This window comes from Oncorhynchus keta, chromosome 11, assembly GCF_023373465.1.
Source record: "Oncorhynchus keta strain PuntledgeMale-10-30-2019 chromosome 11, Oket_V2, whole genome shotgun sequence".
Lineage (NCBI taxonomy): Eukaryota > Metazoa > Chordata > Actinopteri > Salmoniformes > Salmonidae > Oncorhynchus > Oncorhynchus keta.
The window spans coordinates 44643798-44667958 of NC_068431.1; the positions used below are offsets into that span (position 1 = coordinate 44643798).

At 41.9% G+C, this 24161-nt stretch overlaps 1 protein-coding gene and 1 long non-coding RNA gene across 2 annotated transcripts; one reads left to right on the top strand and one right to left on the bottom strand.

Moving 5' to 3' along the window:
• Nucleotides 1-8174: 8174 nt before the first annotated feature.
• On the top strand, nucleotides 8175-14794 carry LOC118390308 (uncharacterized). The gene is made up of 2 exons (XR_004826932.2): nucleotides 8175-9003; nucleotides 9241-14794. It is a non-coding gene; the product is annotated as an uncharacterized LOC118390308 (long non-coding RNA).
• A 103-nt stretch (nucleotides 14795-14897) lies between these two features.
• On the bottom strand, nucleotides 14898-23379 carry LOC118390309 (claudin-7-B-like). The gene is made up of 4 exons (XM_035780750.2): nucleotides 22858-23379; nucleotides 16282-16446; nucleotides 16101-16185; nucleotides 14898-15929 (listed from the first exon to the last, which is right to left on the bottom strand). Exons 1-4 carry the CDS (start codon nucleotides 23078-23080, stop codon nucleotides 15770-15772), a joined length of 633 nt encoding a protein of 210 aa, XP_035636643.1. The 5' UTR covers nucleotides 23081-23379; the 3' UTR covers nucleotides 14898-15769.
• Between the last annotated feature and the right edge of the window lie 782 nt (nucleotides 23380-24161).

Consider the following 24161-nt stretch of genomic DNA (forward strand, 5'->3'; position numbering starts at 1 on the left):
AAACATGGTTTAAAAAAATAATTAAATAACACTCACGGCACAATGCCTCTCCTTCCCTATGTGACCTACTTGTTGTGTGTATGTACTGACATGTATGTGGAACTGATAGATGCGCACACACACACTACATGTTAATGCTTTTGAACATATGTAAATTGTAAAGTATTTTGTCTGCAATGTCTTTTTCGTTATATGTCGGGACTCCAGTAAGACTAGCTGTCACCTTTGGCGTCAGCTAATGGGGAGTCTAATGAATCAAAACAAATCAAAAACTAGATCTGCGAGATCAACTAGCAACCAACGCATTCCCCAAGGGCCTCAGGAACCAGAATGTGGCTTATAAGGTAATGAATCAAGATCCCAGCTCACTTGTGGAGGCTCAGAGACTTGCAGAAGATGAATAAGCTACAGCTAAAACAAGCTGCCGCTGTGGACCACAGGATCCAGGGGTTCCCAGAGTACTCTCTCAGGCAGTTCGAGGTCAGCAGTCTTGAGAGTCAGGAGAGGAGACAAGGATGTTTAGCACTGCAGCAGGTTAACAGGACGAGAGTCCGCTCATCAAGTCCCACCCGCACTGCTACAGGGCCGTGTTACCATTGTGGTGAGGAAGGACACTTCCGGAGAGAATGTGTGAGGCCCCTCAGCCTTAACCCCTCCCAATACCCGGGGTGGTAAAGAACTTTGCCAAGCTACTTCTGCAGGTGGGCTTGTCAGCCAATGGAGCCAGTCCCCTACTGTACAAGTCAGCTGTACTACAAACAGAGGGCCAAGTTTGCAGATATCTCTGACAGTCAACGGCATCCCAGTCCAAGCTGTTGTAGAAACTGGAGCTGAAACAACAATCCTCTCTGAGAGCCGTTACCAGCAGTTCCCTGTGAGTGAGCAGACAGCACTCAAGAAGACATTTGGAATGCTGAATCGGGGAAAGACATGACTGCCATGGGTGGACTGAAACTTATATTTAAGATCTGCACCAGAAAATTTGAAAGGGAGGTGTACATGGCCCCTATACATGACACTTTCCTCCTCAGCCTGGACCTGTTGAGAGCTGCAAATGTAACTATTCATGCCAATGGAAGAGTCTTCATCGAGGGGGAACTTTTGCCTGACAAAATCGTTGGAAGCGACAGACCAGACTACTTCGTAGCTCGGGTGCTCCTGGAGAAAGACACAACCTTCCTACCAGAATGTGAATGTTCAGTCTGGGGTGAAGTTGACCATCCAAAGCCCAGTGTCTCTACTGTACCTGAGCCTATAAGTATCAACGAAGTTGTGTCCTCCAGAAGTGTCGTCACAACCATGGAGCAGAGGGTGCCTGTCAGGCTCTGCAACCTTTCGAGCAACAAGGCCACTCTACCAAGAGGAGCTTGCCTTGGTTTCCTGGTCGAAACATTCACTGATGACCCCTCCAGTCCATCTTGTCCAGCTGAGCAGAAAGTGCCCAGCGACCAGAAATGAGAAGAGTGACTGCTGCCACAGACCTACCGGAACATCTCCGGGCCATGTTTGCTGCTTCAAGCAACAAACTCAGTGGAGTACAAGTCCCTTTTTGAAATGACCAACACTGACTTAGGTTACATGTCTGCTGTCACCCACAAGCTAGACACTGGAGTGGCTAGGCCAGTACGTCAACAGGTTCGACAGACAACTATTGGGTTCAAAGGAGAAGAGGAAAAGCACCTCAAAGCCATGCTGGAAGCAGGTGTCTTATGTATATGTATATGTATATGCCATTTAGCAGACGCTTTTATCCAAAGCGACTTACAGTCTTCACACCATCCTCCTCAGAGTGGGTATCCCCCATCATCTTAGCTTGTAAGAAGGATGGTGGAGTCCCCTGGTGTGGCAATTACCACCGCCTCAACAACCTGACAGCCAAGGATGCATACCCCTTGCCCAAGATTGAAGAATGTCTTGACGTCCTTGGCGGAGCAAATGTCTTCTCCACATTAGATCTTCAATCCGGGTATTGGCAGATAACAGTCAATGAAAAGGACCGGGAGAAGACGGTGTTTATCACTAGATATGGGCTCTACCAATACACCTCTATACCATTCAGCCTTTGCAATGCCCCAAGTACGTTTCAGAGGGCCATGGAGCTCGTCCTCTGTGGACCCTAATGGGAAACACCTACTGCTCTACCTGGATGACACCATAATCCTGGGGAGAAGAGTTGACGAGAGCCTAGAACGGCTTGCAGATGTCTTCCAATCCCTTTACAGCTACGGACTGAAGCTGATGTAATCCAAGTGCAACCTACTCAAGGAAGAAGTCCTGTTCTTAGGGCATGTCGTGAGTGGTGAAGGCAGAAGTCACAACCCTGCTCTGATCAAGCATGTGTAAGCCTGGCAACCTCCTAGTAATGTGAAAGAACTCCAAGCCGTCATAGGGTTATGCAATTACTACCGCAAGTTCGTTCCAGCCTTTGCAGAACTCTGCCAGCCCACTCAACATTCTCCTCAGGAAGGAAGCTAATTTCCTGTGGAGAGAAAAGCACCAGAATACCTTCAATCAGCTTAAGGAAAAACTGAGAACAGCCCAAATACTAGGGTATCCAGCTGCAGAAGGGAAGTACATCCTTGACACGGATGCCTCAAACCACAGTGCATTGGACTTGGAGAGACTGAGAACAAGGAGCCCAACAGTGCTAGTAGCGACCCATCACAGGAAGACAGCTAGCCAGATGTGCCAACGCTAGAAGCTCCAACTGTAAACTGGCTTCGGCCACTTAATAGTGAGGAACTAGCCAAAGAGCAAAATAAAGATCCTTTCCTCTCCATCCATCGCCAGTGGAAGAGTCAGGAAACCTTCCCACTAAGGATCAAGTTACCCTGGAGAGCCCTGCACTAAGAAAGTACTGGCTGTGCTGGCCTCAAGTTGAACTATGCCAAGGTGTTCTCTACTACCACTGGGAGAAAGCTGGTCGACTCAGCCCATCTTCATTGTTGCTGGTGCCAGCCTCAATGCAGACTGAAGTGTTGCAAGCTTGCCACGACCCTTATCCGCCAGAGCTACCACTGGTATGGAATGGGAGGAGATGTCCACCTGTTTATAGAGAGATGTCAGCACTGCAATTCTCATAAATCTGCAAGTCCCATTAAAAGAGCCAAGATTCAAACTAACAGGCTGGAGCACCTCTGGATCGTCTCCATGTGGACTTGCTAGGCCCATTTCCAGGATCCAGTTTCGGAAACAAGTACATCCTCAACATCATCGACCAGTTTACTCTGTGGGTTGAATCTTTTCCTGTTCCTGACTAAGGAGCTAAAACGGCTATTAAGAGACTGGTATATTACTTCAATGCCAAACTCGAAGTGCACACAGACCAAGTTTTCTGTTCAAGAGTGTGTGCAGGCTCTTGCAGATCTCAAAGGCAAGGACAACCCCCTATCATCCGGCTTCCAACGGTCAGGTTGAGCGGTTCAACCGCACACTACTCCAGATGATCTGCTGCTACGTGGACCAGAATCAGCAAAACTGGGATGAACACTTGCAGCTCCTGACGTCAGCGTACCCCAGCTCCCTTTAGGCAATCACTGGGTTCATTCCAAAACCGGCTGATGCTTGGAAGAGATATCCATCAACCTCAGGATATCTGGTCTGGTGCAGCAGAGGTAAAGTATGACAGGATGGAAGGCCCAGCGTTCCTCTACAACCTGGAGAAGGTCTAAAGGAAGCACAAAGAACTGCAAGGGAGCATTTCCGAGCAGCTCAGCAGAGACAAAATAAAATATATGAGAAAGGGGACTTACACTGTTGGAGATCTTGTCTACAGTTGAAGTTGGAAGTTTACATACACTTAGGTTGGAGTCATTAAAACTTGTTTTTCAACCACTCCACACATTTCTAGTTAACAAACTATAGTTTTGGCAAGTCGGTTAGGACATCTACTTTGTGCATGACACAAGTAATTTTTCCAACAATTGTTTACAGACAGATTATTTCACTTAAAGTTCTCTGTATCACAATTCCAGTGGAAGAAGCCACAGCTTGCTTTCTTCCTTGGAGTTTCCAGTCAAGTATATATATAAGTCAGAGAGACTGTGGACTTTGTTTATTTATATTTATTGTTTAAGCCAGTCTACAGCAAGTTTAGACCGTAATGACGGTAGTTATGTCATACTGTAGGTTAAGGGGTTAGGGTTATGGCATTTGTGCCCAACCTTCTTTGACGTGCGATCTACTTTTTCATTTGCACCAGCCTGATGAGATCTACCAGTCTCTAAATCTAAACTAACCAACAAAATGTATGAAACGCAACACATCGCTGATTATGGACCTGCTGCTATGACACCTATTTGGTACCCAAATATAATTTGGACCAATAACATGTTTTCCACAAATAAGTGGAACTCATTTAATTTCGTACCTTAGTGTGACTTTTGGCATTGGGTGGAGGCAAGTAGGTTTCATAGTCAGGGCTGTAAGCAGCTTGTTGCAAGTCTCATGCAGGCCAGAAGGTGGTCAATATTCATAGTAGATCTGTACTTGGACTTTATTAACTTCATGTGAGAAAATGCAGATTCACAGAGGTAGGTTGATCCAAAAAGGGCTGATACGTTGAGAGCACATCTTCTTATGTTGGTATACTTCTCCTCTAGCAGTAGCTCCCTGAACTCTTCCTTTCTCAGTGGTTGCCCTGGATTTCAGCTGAATGTCATTTTGAAGGGTGAGAAATTTAGTTTCTGCTATTGTTGTGTCCAACTGAAAAGGTGATTCCATTTTGGATTCAATGACCTCCAGATTTATGTCTGTGCCAAACGGAAAGCACATGTACTGTAAGTGGCAATAGGCTCAAGTGATGCAAAGTCAGTGAAACGACTGTCAAACTCAGATAAGATGCTCTGGACTTGCTCCACATAACATGCACTGTCAAGCTGTGCTGTGTCCTTGCCCTGACGTTCAAGTTCTGAATGCATGTGTTGAAAGAAGTGCAGCTCCTTACGTTGCAGCTTGTAGTTTGCATTTAAAAGTGTTCACAGAGCAGATCATGTTGATTACGTTTGCCTTTTCCTTGCAGCTCTACATTTAATTCATTAAGCATGTAAGTTCGGCCAGTGAGAAAAGCTTAATCCAGGAGCCACTGTGTGTCCTCTAGCTGTGCATATTCTGCATGTTTGGAGACCTTGAGAAACTCCTTGATTTCAGGCATCAAGTCACTGAATCTCCCTAAAAATGTATCTCGGCTCAGCTACCATCTGTGTGCAGCAGCAGGCCTGTGTGATCCGCTTCAGTCTCTTCTAAGTGAGCCCGAAATAGCCTCCGCTGTAGGCTTCTTGCTTGAGTAGAACACACAATCTTCATCGCAACATCCATCACCCTTTTTCATGTTTAACATCTTCCTGCACAAAGCTTGTTGATAAATTACGCAGTAATAACTAAGGAAATCCGGGAATGAATCATCCTGTTTGCACAATGCAACGAACCCACTAATGCGGTCAACCATAGCGGATGCCCCATAGGTAGGAATGAAAACAAGCTTACAAAATGGGCATTTGGAATTTGTTAGCAAACCTCATAAAAGCTTGAAAAATATATTTGCCCCTTGTGTGCTGTGCCACCAGAGACTCTGGGCAGCCGGCTGCGACCGGGAGGTCTGTGGGGCAACGCACAATTGGTCTAGCGTTGTCCGGGTTAGGGAGGGTTTGGCCGGTAGGGATATCCTTGTCTCATTGCGCACTAGCGACTCCTGTGGCGGGCCAGGGGCGCAGTGCACACTAGCCAGGTGTACAGTGTTTCCTTTCGACACATTGGTGCGGCTCGCTTCCGAGTTGGATGCGGGCTGTGTTACAGTGCCTTGCGAAAGTATTCGGCCCCCTTGAACTTTGCGACCTTTTGCCACATTTCAGGCTTCAAACATAAAGATATAAAACTGTATTTTTTTTGTGAAGAATCAACAAGTGGGACACAATCATGAAGTGGAACGACATTTATTGGATATTTCAAACTTTTTTAACAAATCAAAAACTGAAAAATTGGGGGTGAGAATGATTTTTTTTTTAAGTGCATAACTGTGCCACATCTACCATATCTGTGGACTCGTCAAACTGGAGGGAATAACACTCGCAGTTGTCAATATCCTTCTTCAGTTGATTCTCGAGGTTCTCTGCTATTCCCTCACATCTTCTTGTCATCGCTTTTCTGGACAACTGAATGTCATTGATGGCAGCCTCAATAAATGCTTCATTGATTGCCTCCCCATCTTTGAATGACTTTTTATGCTTAGCAAGAACGCGACTCACACGATAAGATGTTGCCGCCTTCCCAAATGCTGCGCTGTCAGTTGTTTTTTTTGTTTTTGTACCTTTCTTCTTCGTAATTCAGTCTTTGCTGGAAAATCTATTTCCTGGGTTTTGTGTGGTTTTAAACTGTTGTTCTATGTTACTTTTCTTTGGGATAACGATGCTATTTTGGCAGATGAGACACACACATTTTGAGTTTGACATGACGAAAAAATAATAATAAAATAAAATAATAATTTGTGGAAATTACCCATTTTCTATTGTTTCTTTGTTATTCTACCCTTCACTCATTATTGGTGCTGTCGACCACACAACTTAAGAACAATTTAACAACGAATCTGACTACAAAGTTTGCTAGCTAGCTGCCTATCATCACTGTTACCTCGACTTGGAGTTGGCGGGTGGCATCTGACCACGTTAACTAAGTATACGTAAATAAGTGGGCAGAGACGGGTCATATTTTACGTAAATCATGTGACTTTTCAGACACTGCTGTGAATGGAGGATTGTCGAAACATTAAAACAGAGATTATAGGCATTGTGTGGCTGAATTTTAGTAGATATATAATCATCTCACGATCGACTGGCAAGCAATCCACGATAGACCAGTAGTTTGCGAACGACTGGTTGGGCACCCCTGGGTTAGGGGAAGGGATAGCTAACATGCTAAGTAGTTGCAAAGTAGCTAAAAAGTTTAAAGTAGTTGTAAAGTTGCTTAAATGCTAAAGTTGTCTGTGACGAGATTCGAACACGTTAACCTTTGGGTTGCTAGTCGTTCATGTTAAATATCGTACTCATTTGGGTGCCCCTGATTTATGTTTACTATGTTGCATCTATTCTTAACTGCTAAGCAGGTAGCTTAGCGGTTTAGAGTGCTATACCAGTAATTGAAAAGTTGCTGGTTCAAATCCCCAGATCAACTAGGCACTTAACGCTAATTGCTCTTATAGGTCACTCTGGATAATGGTGACTGCTAAAGGATGTAAAAGTAAAAGAAACCAGACTTGGTAACTAGTCTGACCTAAGAACAATGTCCAATTGCTGGTACAAGTATGTTGTTTTTAGAAAAGGGGCGTACCAGGGTAACTGATTATAAATACATGTTTCTAAATGACCAAATATTTGATCAACTTACCTCATAATCATTTTATTCGAGTGACTTAAAAAATGTTGATTAGCATTTTAACTCTTGTGCACCCAACATGTTCAGGAAGATATTAGGGTCACAACACCAAAACACTTCATTGCATTTTCCCCTTTCATCGACCTCTCATTTCCAGGAACTGAGGATGTCCAGGAAGGACATTAATAATGGAGATGTGATAATCAAACATAGAACTGTCCTACTACTTTGACAAGTCCTTTCACACGTGGGCTATAATTGCAGCAGGGGAGTGAATGGACAGACAGTGTTGGACATTAGTGTGTTGCAACAACAACAATAAAACAGCTAGTCCTGCAATGTACTACACCAAGTCTTTCCAACATTCTCTCACCATGCCAAGCAGGATATTACCTTCATCAGAGAAGTTTGATGACTCATACAAACAGAAAGACCGATTTCACACATCTAAATGAATAAGGCCAGATGTCTGAAATATGCAGGCCTATTCTGTGACTGTCTGCCCGAACAATGTCTCTTCTAACTCCACCCAGTCAGCTAAATGGAGGCACTTGTTTAATGCTGTGACTATGATCAGATTCACAACCTCTTTAGTCTCTTTATTATTTGCCTGTTTGTAATGGAATTCCATAAATACGAGTGTGTGAGTAATCTCATACTCATACATCGATTTTTTATTTCATTTTACATGTTGCCACCATTCCTGCAACTTCAATTCGTTCATCATGACGCTATCAGGTGCGGGTTTGGGAAATCCCGGATTGTGATAACGCATTTATCATTGACGGTCTACACCTTTAAGACGTCGAAACTGTGCGTACTGGGAGTGGGGATATGTTCAACTGTAAAATCACAACAACACATCGCAATTGGGGTGTATGTGAAGAGGACTCTCTTCAATGACCACTAGTTATAGAAAAGGTTTGAAATAATCTACACCAATATTTTACCAGATTAACTGAAAAGTGAATCATACTGAAACAATATTGATGGGGAAATGCATTTGGGATAAGTTTTGCGCAATGGTCGAGCAAGCGTCTTGGTCTGCAGACGTCAACACATTTAGTGTGACAGTTTCACGAGCTGATATTTTTCGTTTTGATTTGCCTCTAGAATGTTGTAATTTAATAGTCTGACATTTATGGCAGAAATGTGTTGTGGATCAGCAGGGATACTGTGCCGGCAAAGTGTGAAAAATGTATTCAGTTGATTTTTATGAGTTTTGTTATGTACCACATTCTCCATTTTAACTACGTCTTCAGCCAAGAACAACGACATTTATCTCATCAACACTAAAATATCTGCCGGTATCCCGCATGCTGTACTGTTGTGGAAGCAAGGACAAGGAGAAGCAGCGCTCGGACGCTGCTGAGGTGTCGAGAATTCTAGAGACAGAGAAAAACCGAAAGAACCGTGAAAGCGCACCTCAACCACTGGAAATGTACGGAATAGCGGGAATACCCGAGTTTCTACCCCCCTCTGGCGTACTCCAGCCCAGCTCAGTAATCCCACTCGAGTATGGTGAGGTGCCTGGTTTGGGGAGTCGATTCAACAGGGGTGTGCTGAGCTTTGACTCCCCCCAGCGGAGACGAGGCCAACGGGCCCCGAAGCTAGGGCAAATAGGACGTTCGAAGAGAGGTGAGTGCGGCAGATAAAGCAAGCAAAAGATAAGGAACGAGAATTGAGACGAAAGAAACTGAAAATATAGTTGGTCTAAAATATAGTTTCATTATAGGTTTATCGATAAAATAACTAAGTTAGTCTGACCAGAATATGTACCTATTTTAATTGTATGATTATACAGAATCAGACGAACCTTGTATGTATTTTCTCCTGCTTTTAATATATATATATATATATTTTTTTTTTTTACAGTGGTGATAGAGGATGAGGACTTGGATGACGTCATGAACAACAATGGCCTCCCCATATCAATCAATATCTATCCTGTTGCCTAAACACTTCAGACTGTCCAGACCTCAAGAAGCTATCGTGCACATTTGTGAAATTCTGAGGCGAGTACCACTTGTTCTGGACCATACCCAGTTCAGGTGCCCATTGCAAAGTTTACAATAGCAGCATGCGCATCACCAGTAGTTTAGCTCTTCCCGGAGGGAAGGTGGGTGTCCCAAGGAAATAGAGAGAACATGGTGCACCTCTGCTGCTGTTCTGGTTTTGAACGGGAGGGGAGCAAGTTGGATAGATTTGGAGCCGGACAGTCTGAAACATAAGCACACACGAGAAGGCCCTACCCATCAAGACCTGCCCCTTTAAAATGAGTTGACCTATGCTTTTTCATTGTTTCACATATTCTTTTGACAAATACACTTTATTCTAGCCTTTGATGGTCGACAACACTGTCTCGTTTTGGTGCAAGTGAAGTGTCTGTAAAATCTGTTCTAAAACATGATAGATAGATACACTGATACACTTTCATTTGTCATGCACGTCCTAATTAGAAGCTTAGTAATCCTATACCCTGCCTATGTTGTAATGTATTTCATTTTTACCCTTGAGTTACTAGACAAAGGAGTTCTCACTGTGAACTAGTGAACTTCTATGTATCCCTGAATAGAGGTGTAAAAGACAATTTTCTTTTATTTTTTTAATTAGCTTCTTGTCCAATGTCCTTCACCAATCACCATAATAATCTAATCTGGTCTAAAAAAAAAATCGTATGACATTCAGACAAGTTGCCTACCTCTGCTCTTGGAGTATGGAGTATCATTCATTTTGGTGGTTCATGTAAAACACAGTTACGATGAAGTAGATCGCAACATGGAGGAGAAATGTGGTATTTGGTGCATGACTGACCGAGCTGTGAGAAATACATTGTTTTGATATGGAACCATTGGTCAGTTTGGCTCAGACTTTTTCCCTCTAGCTGTAAAGTTATACAATTATATCACTAAAAGGGTTAGGCCTACTTCAACTCCAGTTACAGTAATTCAATTATCAGTAAAACAAAAATAAATGATATGCTTGGACTGATACTAAAGTGAGTGTGTGTTTTTGTACTCTTTGCATGAAAGAGTCTGATAAGTGGCATGTGTTATTGTAAAACCTTGATTATACTTCTTGGAATGTGATATGCTGTTGTACAGTGATAGTACCAGCAGATGGAGATAAAGTCCAAGGAACACAGTGCTCTGCCTGGAACTTTTGTCTCACTCAACGAGTACAGACTTGTAATTCATTTGGAATAAAAACCTGTTTGGGTAGTCTTTGAAATGAACCTATTTTTGGAAAATAAGATCACTGTTGAAGACAATGAGACCATTTTTGGTTTGAGGAGAAGTGTTATTTTGGCAAAATGTAGATCTGAGAGAACTTTGTGGATGTATCCTCCCCTACTTATTTATTTGGACAGTGAAGCTAAAACATTTAACTTGGCTCCATATTCCAGCATTTTGGTTTTGAGATCAAATGTTTCAAATGAGGCGACAGAACAGAATGTCACCTCTTATTTGAGGGTATTTCAAATCAAAGTTTATTGGTTGCATACACAGATTTGCAGCTGTTATGGCAGCAGGTAAACTAGTGGTTAGAGCGTTAGGCCAGTAACCGAAGGTCGCTAGTTTGAATACCCAAGCCGACAACATGAAAAAACATTTTGATGTGCCCTTGATCAAGGCACTTCATCCTAATTTGCTCCAGGGGCGCCGTACTACCAAGGCTAACCCGAGAATACAGTATATACTTAAACAGTGAGTAAACAACAGAATATGAGGTGACCCGTGTTCAATGACTCTGTAAATGGGGAATTAGTCTCAAGGTGCAGGGCAGAGTACCGGGCAGGCAGCCGGCTAGTGATGGCTGTTCAACAGTGATGACATGGAGATAAACTGCTTCTTTCAGTCTCTCGGTCTCTGCTAGAAGGGTGACTGAGGTCCTTGATGATGTTATTGGCCTTCCTTTGACACCAAGTGCAGTGTGCACCCGGTGATGCGTGCCCCCCATGATGCATTTTGTCATATATACACTATGTGACCAAAAGTACATGGACACTGCTCTGAAAATATCTCGTTCCAAAATCAACGGCATTAACATGGAGTTGGTCTCCCCTTTGCTGCTATAACAGCCTCCACTCTTCTGGGAAGGCTTTCCACTAGATGTTGGAACATTGCTGCGGGGACTTGCTTCCATTCAGACACAAGAGCATTAGTGAGGTTGGGCACTAATGTTGGGCGATTCGGCCTGGCTTGCAGTCGGCGTTCCAATTCATCACAAAGGTGTTTGATAGGGTTAAGTTCTTCCACGCCGATTTCAACAAACCATTTCTGTATGGACCTCGCTTTGTGCATGGGGGCATTGTCATGCTGAAACTGGAGGGGCCTAGCCCGAACCATGAGAAACAGCCCCTGATCTTCAGTCCTCTTCCACCAAACTTTACAGTTGGCACTATGCACTGGGGCAGGTAGTGTTCTTCATGCGTCCATTGGACTGCCAGATGGTGAAGCGTGATTCATCAGTCTAGAGAACGTGTTTCCACTGCTCCAGAATCCAATGGAGGCGAGCTTTACACCACTCCAGCTGATGCTTGGCATTGCCATTGGTGATCTTAAGCTTGTGTGTGGTTGATCGGCCATAGAAACCCATTTCTTGATTTGTTGTAAAGGTGGCATCCTATGACGGTGCCACGTTGAAAGTCAGGGCTCTTCAGTAAGGACATTCTACTGCCAATGTTTGTCTATGGCAATTGCATGGTTGTGCGCTCAATTTTATATACCTGTCAGCAACGGGTGTGGCTGAAATAGACGAATCCACTAATTTGAAGGGGTGTCTAGATACTTTTGGATATAGTGTATCCGTTTACAAATCAAGCACTTTATTTATCTAGTCCTCCCATCTGAAGGTGTCATAAATATTTGGACAAATTCCAAATACTATAAAGTAGTCAAATGTTTAGTATTGGGTTCCATATTCTTAGCACACAATGACTATATCAAGCTTTGAAGTTTGTTTTGGTTGCGTTTCAGATTGTGCTCAATAGAAACTAATGGTAAACAATTGTATTTTGTCATTTTGGAGTCACTTTTATTAAAAGAATAGGTTTCTGAACACTTCTCCATTAATGTGGATACTACCATGATACAGATAATGAATGAATCGTGAATAATGAGAAAGTCTGAGGAACTAGAAAAAGGGACTCCAAAATGACAATACATTATTTACCATTCATTTCTATTTGACACAATCTGAAACACAACCGAAACAAACTGCAGATGCATCCAAGTTCGTAGTCACAAGCGTGACATAGTGCTAGGAACAATGGGACCAAGTAAACATTTGACTACTTTAATACAAATACATTTGTTCAAAAACGTATGACACCTTCAAATATGGGGGATTATATACACAGTGCCTTCATTTCTAAACAGTAAAACATATGAAAATACTCTAAAATAAAAAGGTGACATTCTGTACTGTCACCTCATGAAACATTTGATCTCAAATCCAAAATGCTGGAGTATAGAGCAAAATGAATATTTTATCTTCACAGTCTAAATAAATACATATGGGAGTGTACAATATGTTATGGAAACTTGCCTTGCAAAGGGTGAGTTACAGCCAAACTGCATACAATTCTGTTGGATCAAGAAGTGCCTAAGGAATAGGTTCAGGATTGATTTTGGACAAGACATGTATATTTTTGCCTCTCTTATATCCAATGGCTTGGTATTTTGTGAAAGTTTTATAAGGACAGAATGACTTTGTGGTAAAGCTCAGAAGATCTCACAAGACAACACTGCAATTCAGTTATGAAAACTTAGGACACGAAAGAGGCCTTTCTTCTGACTCTGAAAAACACCAAAAGAAAGATGCCCCGGGTCCCTGCTCATTTGCATGAATGTGCCTTAGGCATGCTGCAAGGAGGCATGAGAACTGCAGATGTGTCCATACTGTGAGACACCTAAGACTACAGGGAGACAGGACGGACAGCTGATGATCGTCCTCGCAGTGGCAGAACACGTGTAACAACACCTGCACAGGATCGGTACATCTGAACATCACACCTGCGGGACAGGTACAGGATGGCAACAACAACTGCCTGAGTTACACCAGGAATGCACAATCCCTCCATCAGTGCTCAGACTGTGTGCAATAGGCTGAGAGAGGCTGAACTGAGGGCTTGTAGTAGGCCTGTTGTAAGACAGGTCCTCACCAGACATCACCGGCAACAACGTCGCCTATGGGCACAAACCCACCATCGCTGGACCAGACAGGACTGGCAAAAAGTGCTCTTCACTGACGAGTCGCGGTTTGGTCTCACCAGGGGTGATGGTCAGATTCGTGTTTATCGTTGAAGGAATGACCGTTACATCGTGGCCTGTACTCTGGATCGATTTGGAGGGTCCATCATGGTCTGGGGCGGTGTGTCACATCGGACTGAGCTTGTCATTGCAGGCAATCTCAATGCTGTGCGTTACAGGGAAGACATCCTTCTCCCTCATGTGGTACCCTTCCTGCTGGCTCATCCTGACATGACCCTCCAGCATGATAATGCCACTAGCCATGCTGCTCATTTTGTGAGTGATTTCCTGAATGACAGTAATGTCAGTGTTCTGCCATGGTCAGCAAATAGCCTGGATTTCAATCCCATTGAGCACGTCTGGGACCTGTTGGATCAGAGGCTGAGGGCTAGGGCCATTACCCCCAGAAATGTCTGGGAACTTGCAGGTGCCTTGGTGGAGGAATGGGGTAACATCTCACAAGAACTGGCAAATCTGGTGCGGTTCATGAAGAGGAGATGCACTGCAGTACTTAATGCAGCTGGTGGCCACACCAGATTACTTTTGATTTTGACCCCTCCCCATACAAATATTTACACATTAAGTATGCAGAAAATAAACAGTTGACAATGATGTTTCATTTTTTGAGTTTATATTACTGGTCATCCCCAAAGCCAACATCTTTGGCTGCCTTTCCTTCCAGTTATCTGCTGCCTATGACTGGAACGAATTGCAAAAATACCTGAAGTTGGACTTATCTCCCTCACCAACTTTAAGCATCAGCTGTTAAGAGCAGCTTACTGATCACTGAAGCTGTACACAGACTGTAAATACCCAGTGCAACCAACTACCTACCTCATCCATGTTTTTCCTGCTCTTTTGTACACAAGTATTTGTACATCCTCATCTGCACATATCACACCAGTGTAAATTGTAATTACATTACCACTATTGGCCTATTTATTGCCTTAACTCATTTGCACACACACTATATACAGATTGTTCTATTGTGTGTTATTGGCTGTACTTTGTTTATCCCATGTGTACCTCGGTTGTTGTCACATTACATTTAAGTCATTTAGCAGATGCTCTTATCCAGAGCGACTTACAAATTGGACACTGCTTTGCTTTATCTTGGCCAGGCTGCGGTTGTAAATGAGAACTTGTTCGCAACTGACCTACCTGGTTAAATAAAATATTTCAGCCGAGTTCACATCTGGTTGGTTACAAAGCAACCTAGCTAGTCAGGATAAGACTTATAGCAACAGCTCTGCATACCTTGTATTGAATCCCAAAGTATGCCCAAAACCACAACTTTATTTACAGACACCAAATCTCATAACAATAACTAAAATAATATCTCTTAAAATAAACACAAAAAAACAAGTTGAATATTCTGAATGTGACAGAAAAGATTACAATTTTACCATCTTTGAAGCACACCTACTGTAGGCTACTAGCTAATAAAACAAACAAGTACTTGACCAAAGGGAGAGTATGGAGTCAAATGTGTCACACTGATTTCCTTTACCACTGATAATAGCAATAACTGAACTACAGCAAATAGTCTGTCAATCTTGTAAAGATTTGAGGGACTCCGTCCCAGACCTTCAAATCATACAAGTACCTCATAGTATGTGTTGTCTTAGGCATTGAAATAAAAATATCTAGCATAAACATTAAGTCAGACAATAGATGTCCCATCTGGCTCCTAGAAGATGTTGTGGGAGGTTTGGCTATTGTAATGCAATACCAAATCATGGTGACCCTTTCATCATTACAATCATCTGGCCTGTCCATGTAGCCTACAGTAATAGACATGGGAGAAAAGTGGAGTAATGGTGTGAGGGGGATATAAAACATTCTCACAGAGGCAGACACTCACCGTCTGCGCTCCCTTACAAGTAAATATCATGAGTAGTCCTCAGAAACAGTCACATAAAAAAAAAATACAGATCTTAAAATTACAGCCTTACAATATCAGTAATTGAGGGTACACGGCAGATGAAATGTAAAACATACGTAGTTCAAAAAAAGACAATGCTATCTAGGTGGACTTGGCAGAGACCAAATGACAGGTTGAGTTGGACTGATGCACAGTACATGTGGGTGCCTTTCCTTCAGCCTCCAGGCAGCAGGGCAGAGAGAGAGAGAGGGGGGAGGTCTCCTGCTCAGACGAATTCCTTGGTGCTGCTAGGGGGGCGGGTGGCGGCGATTGGGTATTTGGGTGTAGGTTTGCCCCTGGGGCATGATGCTGCGAGCATGGCACCGCCGATTATGTCCAGGAAGGCTCCTGCCCAGGCAATGAAGATGGCTAAACCAAACTCGTACCTAGAGGAGAAGAGGGTTTGTGTTGGTAATCAGTACAATTACATACGTGACAGAAAATGGACCGCAACTTATATCATTCACCAACTCCAAGACGGTGAGTTAATGATTCCAGGTAACTAGAGGGGCAATAAAGAACAGAAGGAGGCCATAGAGGGATTCAGCAGTACTTACTTGGAGTTGACAGGGGCGAATGGATTGTAGAACTCTTTGATGATGTTATGAGCAAACCACGAGCAGGCAATAGTTGCAGACAGAGCTATGGAGAGGAGGGAAAAATGTTAGAGGTTAAAATATCCGACCATACAGATAATTTAGAGCAAATGACGCATCTGCCAATTTCAAGGTAACTCACATCCAATCAGCAGGATGATGCCACCAGTCATGGTGATGCGAGACTTCTTTATTTTGTCATCTCCTCCACAGTTGCTGCACTTCATTCCCATGGTTGCCACCCCCAGTCCAGCCACGGTCACAATGATGCCCACAATCATCAGGGCACGCGTTGCCTGGAGCGCACCTGTAGAGGTGGGAAGGACAGAGTTAATACACCAGATTATCCCTTTAGGGTGATATGCCCTACTAAACTTTTTTTTCTTCTTTTCAACAGAGACGAGTTATAGTTTATAGAGGAAGGAGAAGTACCAATGGTCTAGTGAATGAATGACCATGTTAGTTGACAAATGTTTGATTTATCCACACAGACTTTAGAGGACTCTGCGACAAGTTGTTTTGGTCATAGGAATAAAAGGCTCAACTTGATTTTATAGGCATGTTTAGCTTTAATAGCCAGGTTATTAAGACCAGAAAGCAGTAGCCACTGAAACTCTTCCACACTGAACTCGTCTCTGCCTCAACCACTCTCTCTCCCAATGTAGGCAGATGTATAACCCGGTTTTGCATGAACATTGCCATTGAGAGCTTCCGCCATTTTAAAGTTGTCAAGTGGGTGGGGAGTGATCAGACAATGATCAGAGCATATTCTTCTTCAAATTGCTTTGCCTAGTTTGTAAATGGCTTTAAGCGATATGTCCACTGTTTAGTGGCCGCAATAAATTAATGGCAAGATTTGGTTCAAAACTCCAGCACTGCAGGTGGTGTGGTAAGTCACCAATATTAGCTACAAACATCAAAAGAAGATGTACTACTTTTAGAATTAGACTGCGTCAATGGTGCTGCCCATGCAGTCACAGCTACAACATTGCGATCTCTATAAATCTCTATGGGTGCAACTGAAACCATATCCAACGGAAACCTTTTAAGGGTGGAGTGTGTGTGGGTGGGTGATTCTCATGAAACCAGTTTAAAAAATGTCTGTAGCAAATTGAGAAACAAACCGTGATTCATCTGCAAATAATCAACTCCCATTCTGGAGGACTAAGATCTCATTTTAGGGAAAGTGTTATTTTAAATACATAAATGTGCCTGAATTGTACAATTCCACCTCAAATTCCCGTAAAGCGTCCGGATTTAAACTCAGGTATTTTTTTTAACACTTTAGAAAAACCTAATTTTAATAAAACACCAAATATGTTGCTGTAGTTTATCCATAAATCATAAAAATGGTTTACTAGTTGAAGTTTACGTGAAACTAATATTTATGCCTACAAACGGTGTGAACGTGTCATTGCCACAACACTTAAGTTCCTGTAAAATACTCCAATCAGTTTCTAATTAAGTTTTAGTCACCCATGATGCATCATCTAGGAGTAGCCCTTAGATGAGCACAGTGAGTTATAGTTATCTGCTTATATTCCTTTAGAATAAGGTTCTTATCCTCAAACACCACCTTCACCCCACTAAAAATCTCTAACTGGGAAAAAGTTATATTATAATTTCATTTGAAATATATATTTTTTCAGTCTTGTGTTTAACTCAGGCCTTCTCATAATTTGAGGGCATTTTCTTAACTGCATTGTTGGTTAAGCGCTTGTAAGTACTTCACTGTAAGGTTGTGTAGATGTAACAAATAACATTTGATTTGATTCATTAGGGGAGCAATATAAGTATTAGAAATACTGATGTTTCACTTTTTTGGACTTGTTATGTAATGAGAATTGTGGAAAAATGCATATTACCCGAATAAAATAAAAACTAAAAACTATGAAATAGTTACGTAAAGATCCTAATCTCAGTAATTCAAGAAGAAATTGTGAAAAATGACAGAATACATCTTCATTTTTACAGTTCCGTAAGAATGACCTGCGTTTGTGTGTTTGTGTGCAACCCCTCCCTGGCTCAGTCAGCAAGTCAGGAACAGGTCAGACCAGTCTTGAGCCCGGGGGAGTCGGGTTTCACTGAGGGAGACACTCCCTCTCCATGCCGCTAAAAACATTTCCTTCCTCTATTGGCTAGCTAGACCCTCTTACAGCAGATAGATATGGATTTAGCTTACAACTGACATTGAGCACATTCACAAGAGCCCAAATCAAAATGGCTGCCTTGAAGTCAGCAAAGTTCTCCAATATTGCATTATACAATTCAGGAACCATTTAGACAACATAGCAACATTTGAAACTACTATTAAAATGTGGTTGTGGTTCTGAAAAGCTCCAATCAGTATTGGCATGAGAAAAACTGTAGGCATACTCTGCAATCTTCACTTACCAGGACAACATGACATTAAAGTAAGCAGTTGGCACAACCTAACGCCTTATTCATATCTGGCCATATTTAATCTCCCGGCTATCAGCGCAATGAAATTGATATCAAGCTATTATTTTCTGACTTGTCACATCCGACCACTGGTTTGATAACAGTGCTTATCAGAACTGGCTTGTGTTCATGTTTGCAGATACAATAAAGCATACAAGCAAAAGAGAGTAAGCGATAAGGAGTCGAAAACAATACAGCCTTATCAAAAGCTGTTGTTGATACACAAGTCAAACAAAGTACTTTACAGCCACAAAAAAAAACTACCATAAACAGTCTAGGGAACTCAAGCAGCCGGAGTCTGGGAGCATAGGGAACTTCACAGGTGTACCATAGGTGAAGTGTCAGAAGACATGAGTGGAATAGATGGCACACCCGCAGTAAGCCACACACTTAACTCTACATCTAGACAGCACAGGGTGTATACTGATGAAGAGTAATGGAGGACACATTTTTACATTGCGATATAGTGGAGAAAAGACCATAGGATACATTTACATTTTGCAAGACTAATTGATAAGATAAAGGATCAAGCAATTTAAAAATCAGGGGGAAGTGGTCAGTAAGTGTACTGTAGTCAGAGGCTAACATGTAGCTGTAGCTCCATGTCTAAAATATTGCAATGTCATGATTTAGTGTTTTGGTATAGGCTAATCATATTCTAACACGCCCGGACATTTATCTGAAGAGACGGTGCAGAGGAAAGGCTGTAAAAGTGAGCGGGCTATTGAAAAACAAGGGACGAGCAGGTGTACGATTACCCTTGGACACTGAGTTGAGTACTAATTCTCCCCATAATACAACATGGCCCGGTTTCCCAAAAGTATCTTAAGGCTAAATAAATCGTTATAACCTTTGTCGGAGCAATGTTAAATCTCTGCACTGTTTCCCCAAAACCATTGTTATTAAGTTACTAACGTTGCACTTCAAAACATTGGTAATCAAATGCCTGTCTCGCCACTCGTAGAACAGCGAAGTGCGCAATTAGATGCTTTTTTACCCTCCCGCATCACTACGCAACGCTAAACATGACTCAGTCCCTCTGAAAGCCGATAACTTCAGAACAAAGTTGACAAAGTCACAAATGTCTTTGCAATTAATACAAAGTTGCTTCAAATTAGGCTAATGTAAACAGTAGGCTATAGGTCCATTTATCATTGAAATAGCCTACATTTAGTGTCCAACCAATGTAGTTATATTTTGTTACTTGTAGGTACACTATCTCAATACATTTCACGATGTGTAGCCTAGCGTGCCGGTGATTCAATGCATTTGATATTGGGTAGCCTAAGCTTTACAATTAGCTTCAGTATTTGCAGCCATGGGTGGTATCTCTCGGAAACTGATCCGTTGTCAGTACTGTGAAGTTAAGGAAAGATTACGGGAGAAAATGGATCCAAAAGCAGCGCTCACTTTCTTTCGATCCTACCAGTATCGACATGCTCCAATGACGCACTTAGCGACCTCTCTCTACGTGGAGTTTTGGGTTACGCATGTTACATCGGCCGTTGTAGGAAGCGCCATCACTTTAGGGAAACCGGGCCCCGGTCATTATCAGATCATACGCCTACTAAATTGATCTTGGTTTTTAGTGGGGTAGGATGAAAAAGGAGAACATTGCTGCCAGTTTTATTCAATATAGGTTATAGAATGTATAATGTGTGGTCCTTGCTAACAGTTCTCTGTGCACGCAGTTTCATACAGTGCCACCCCTGCATATTGAGTCTATTCACTGGCGTGTTGACTAAACAGAGCACGATAAACATGATATTTACCCCCATGCCTGCAGCTCGCACACCCTCGATCACCAACTTGGTCTCAGTATTTCCTATTATTTTATATGTAAATCCAAGACACTCCATTTAGTATGATATATTACGTTTCGAATAGAATGTATTAATTTGTGGATGTCCATTACCCATTTCATATGGCATGTTAAAAATCGCAAGCTGTACAATATTCCAATTTGTTGTGGCTAATGTTAACCAGCTCTAGGGGTTTGGGTTTAAGATTAAAAGTTTGGGGAAAGGCTATCCAACATGTTAAGTATACTGATCAAAACATGTAAAGTGTTGGTCCCATGTTTCATTAACTGAAAAAAAGATCCCAGAAATTTTACTTACGCACAAAAAGCTTCTCATTTTGTGCACATCCCTGTTCGTGAGCATTTCTCTTTTGCCAAGATTATCCATCCACCTGACAGGTGTGACAAAGACACTGATTAAACAGCATGATCATTCAGAACTTGCAACCCCCCTCTGCACATTTTCCAGGTGGCGCACGCATTGCCTTCATTGTTGTTTTCCTTCCTAACAATAGCTTTTGACATGTGCGTTGCCATCAAAGTAAGTGCCTTATTATGTGATCATTCTAATTCGTGTATATTGGTGTTGTCACTTCTATTCTAGCACACCATATGTTTGGAGAATAATGTGTTAACATGTTTTCAAGTAATGTTGACCAATCTTGCATTCCGATTCTTGCAGAGATTGTAATGGACACGTGTGTAAAATACTTTGAAGGTTGTACGAATTATGATGAACTAATTAACAGCCATGTTTGTTGACATCATACAAAGCATTCTGATTGTCACAAACTGTCAGAACAAAGATGTATAACAAAATGAGGTGAAGGCAAGTGAAAGATGGTAGATGACATACCCCCTTCAACATGCATGCTGCAAACAGACCCAAATCATTTTGCAACCTTTGGTTGATGCATAAAAAAATTAAAACATGGTGGTGCGCACAAACTACCCATCGTCGGCTTACTTGACATTTTTAGTGCTTCTCAATGATTTTGATGACTGTTGAGCTCACCCGTGATGTGACGAACAGTACCTAGTAATTGCTATTAGCTAATTCATATTATGGTTTCTGTCAACTTTCCACAGTTAGCACTATGACAAATGTTGCCTACATTTTCCAGTTTGGATGAGAACAGTGTTATTATGTCGCTTCTGTAAATGTCTGAACATTGATTCCAAAAATAAACTGGTGACATTTTAAAGACTTTGCTTTTATTTTGTACAGAAAAATGTTGCAGAGTGTCCAGCTCAATGCATAATAATTTGAGCATTCCAGATTTACGTTTACCATGTTACGTCTAATCTATGAGACTAGTCTGCAACACGCCCATGGAGCACTAGCCTATAAGGGTTTTTCCCACAGGCAGAAGAGGACATGGCATAGCCCGGATAATCATTACCGTGTTAACATTACAAACCAGCCATAGCCACGAACTAATGTGAAAAGTCATTCATTCAGTGGCCTGTGTTTGATTATATCCCCAGATTGCTGTGTTCTCAGAGGTCAGATGGTGAACTGAAAGTGAGATTAAAAATTAAATATATCAACCCCATAGAGAAAGGGATAAAAAATGTAAATGTTTAAGATGGATAGCACACAGAGGGTCTGAGTTGAATAGTAAATGGACAAAGCAACCAAAAGTTTACAATTGAGCATGGACACTAAATATGAGTCATAAATCCAGCAACAAGGTGTGTCAATTGCATAATATTATCAGGTTTCCAATCATGCATGGCGCATGCTAGCCCTTGTCATGAATCTGTTCCATCAAATTACATAAGTGTCAAAGAAGGAATCTTCTGTAGGGGGCAGAACATTAACACGCATCGCTTGCAGTAGGTTTTGGGAGCATAAGGACATTTCATAAATCGGTGCGAAATTATTTTCAAAAACAAAAAGGTTAACTAAATTCATACACCTTTACAATTTTAGGGTTCCCTCACGACCATTGTCCTAAGTTACAACGCTTGTTTATTGAAAACAAATATTTGACTACCTGTGCTAATTATCTGTCTGAACACCTGTGTGTAAACGAGAAGCCAGCCATTTTTTGAATAGAAAAAAATAGTCTGCTGCAAGTGTTAAGTATACAGTAAGTGTGTAGTTTGCATTTCTGAAGTTGATTTGATATGGAAGTAGAGGAATTTGTGTTTCTAGAACAATAGCGCAATTAAGTCAATTCACGTTTAGATGGAGTATTTGGCAGGTTTGGCCTCGAGCCAATTCGCCCTTTAAAAACATAACATGTAAACTCCTCAAAGGTTTGACGTTAGTTTCCTTTAGTCCAATATTGGGCAAGGTGCATGCCTCATCCACATAGCAGTGTTAATTCCGTCGCCTTCAACATTCATACAGCATGTTCAACATAATACGTTATATTGCACTCATAGCTCTAAGATCCATACAGGGGCAAGGCAAACGTTCAATACACACACGTTTATATATTAAAACAAATGCATTAGCCTACTTACTGTCAAGTTGCAGAATTGAGTCGTAGACTTTGCATTGGATCTGGCCGGTGCTCTGAAATGCACAAGACATCCATAATCCCTGGTACATAGACACTGCTGTGATGATGTTGTCCCCGACATAGGCGGACATCTTCCACTGGGGCAGGATTGTGCCTACAATTAACCCGATCAGACCCAGTAGCGACAGAGCAAACCCCAAAATCTGGAGTCCCGAGTTGGCCATTATGAACTCCTTGACTCAAACTGAGTTTTAGGAAAGTCACTGTTCTTGTAAAACCTGTAGAAAGTCTAATTGTTTTGTAGGAACAAAAAAATAAATGACTGTCCACCTGGTTGAGACTAGCAGCCCTCCACGCGTTCACACAATGGATGTCTTGAAAAAAGAAGCTGTTGTTGTAAAATTGTTTTAGAAAGTAGTCTGCGAAATATAAAACCAATTTGGTAGTTTTTCCTTTAAAATGCAAAAGGGACTATTTCTCAGACACCTGTTTATAGCCGCACCTTGAATATAATGAGGATTTGTCTGCGAATGGGCGTTTTTTAAAGTAGCTTCCTCCTCAGAAGGGGCGGGGGACGCGCACAGTTTCGAGTCATCAACAGGTTTTTTATTTTTTTAAATATTTTTTTTAAATATTTTTTTTATTAACAACAAATCAATACATAAAGCACATGAGGGAACACAAGCATACATAGATTACAAACAATGGACAATCGAGCTTCAACTGTATTTAAAAAAAATACTTTTACTCAAGGAGTATTTTACTGGGTGACTCATTTTCTGTGAAGGTATCTTTACTTTTATTAAATTATGACAAATGGGTACACCATTCTATTTCCTGATGAAGCATGTTCTAAACTACAGGACTGCTTTGCTAGCACAGACTGGAATATGTTCCGGGATTCTTCCGATGGCATTGAGGAGTACACCACATCAGTCACTGGCTTCATCAATAAGTGCATCGATGACGTTGTCCCCACAGTGACTGTACGTACATACCCCAACCAGAAGCCATGGATTACAGGCAACATTCGCACTGAGCTAAAGGGTAGAGCTGCCGCTATCAAGGAGCGGGACTCTAACCAAAAAGCTTATAAGAAATCCCGTCATGCCTTCCGACGAACCATCAAACAGGCAAAGCGTCAATACAGGACTAAGATCGAATCGTACTACACTAGTAGACACTAGTGACATGAGCCTACCAGACGAGATACATAACTTCTATGCTCGCTTCGAGGCAAGTAACACTCAAACATGCATGAGAGCATCAGCTGTTCTGGACGACTGTGTAATCAAGCTCTCCGCG

Coding starts and splice junctions, on each gene's coding strand:
- LOC118390309 (XM_035780750.2), bottom strand. CDS start 23,080: ATGGCCAACTCGGGACTCCAGATTTTGGGGTTTGCTCTGTCGCTACTG. Junction 16,186..16,281: donor CATCATCCTGCTGATTGGAT/GTGAGTTACCTT, acceptor TCCTCTCCATAG/CTCTGTCTGCAACTATTGCC. Junction 15,930..16,100: donor TTCGCCCCTGTCAACTCCAA/GTAAGTACTGCT, acceptor CTTCTCCTCTAG/GTACGAGTTTGGTTTAGCCA.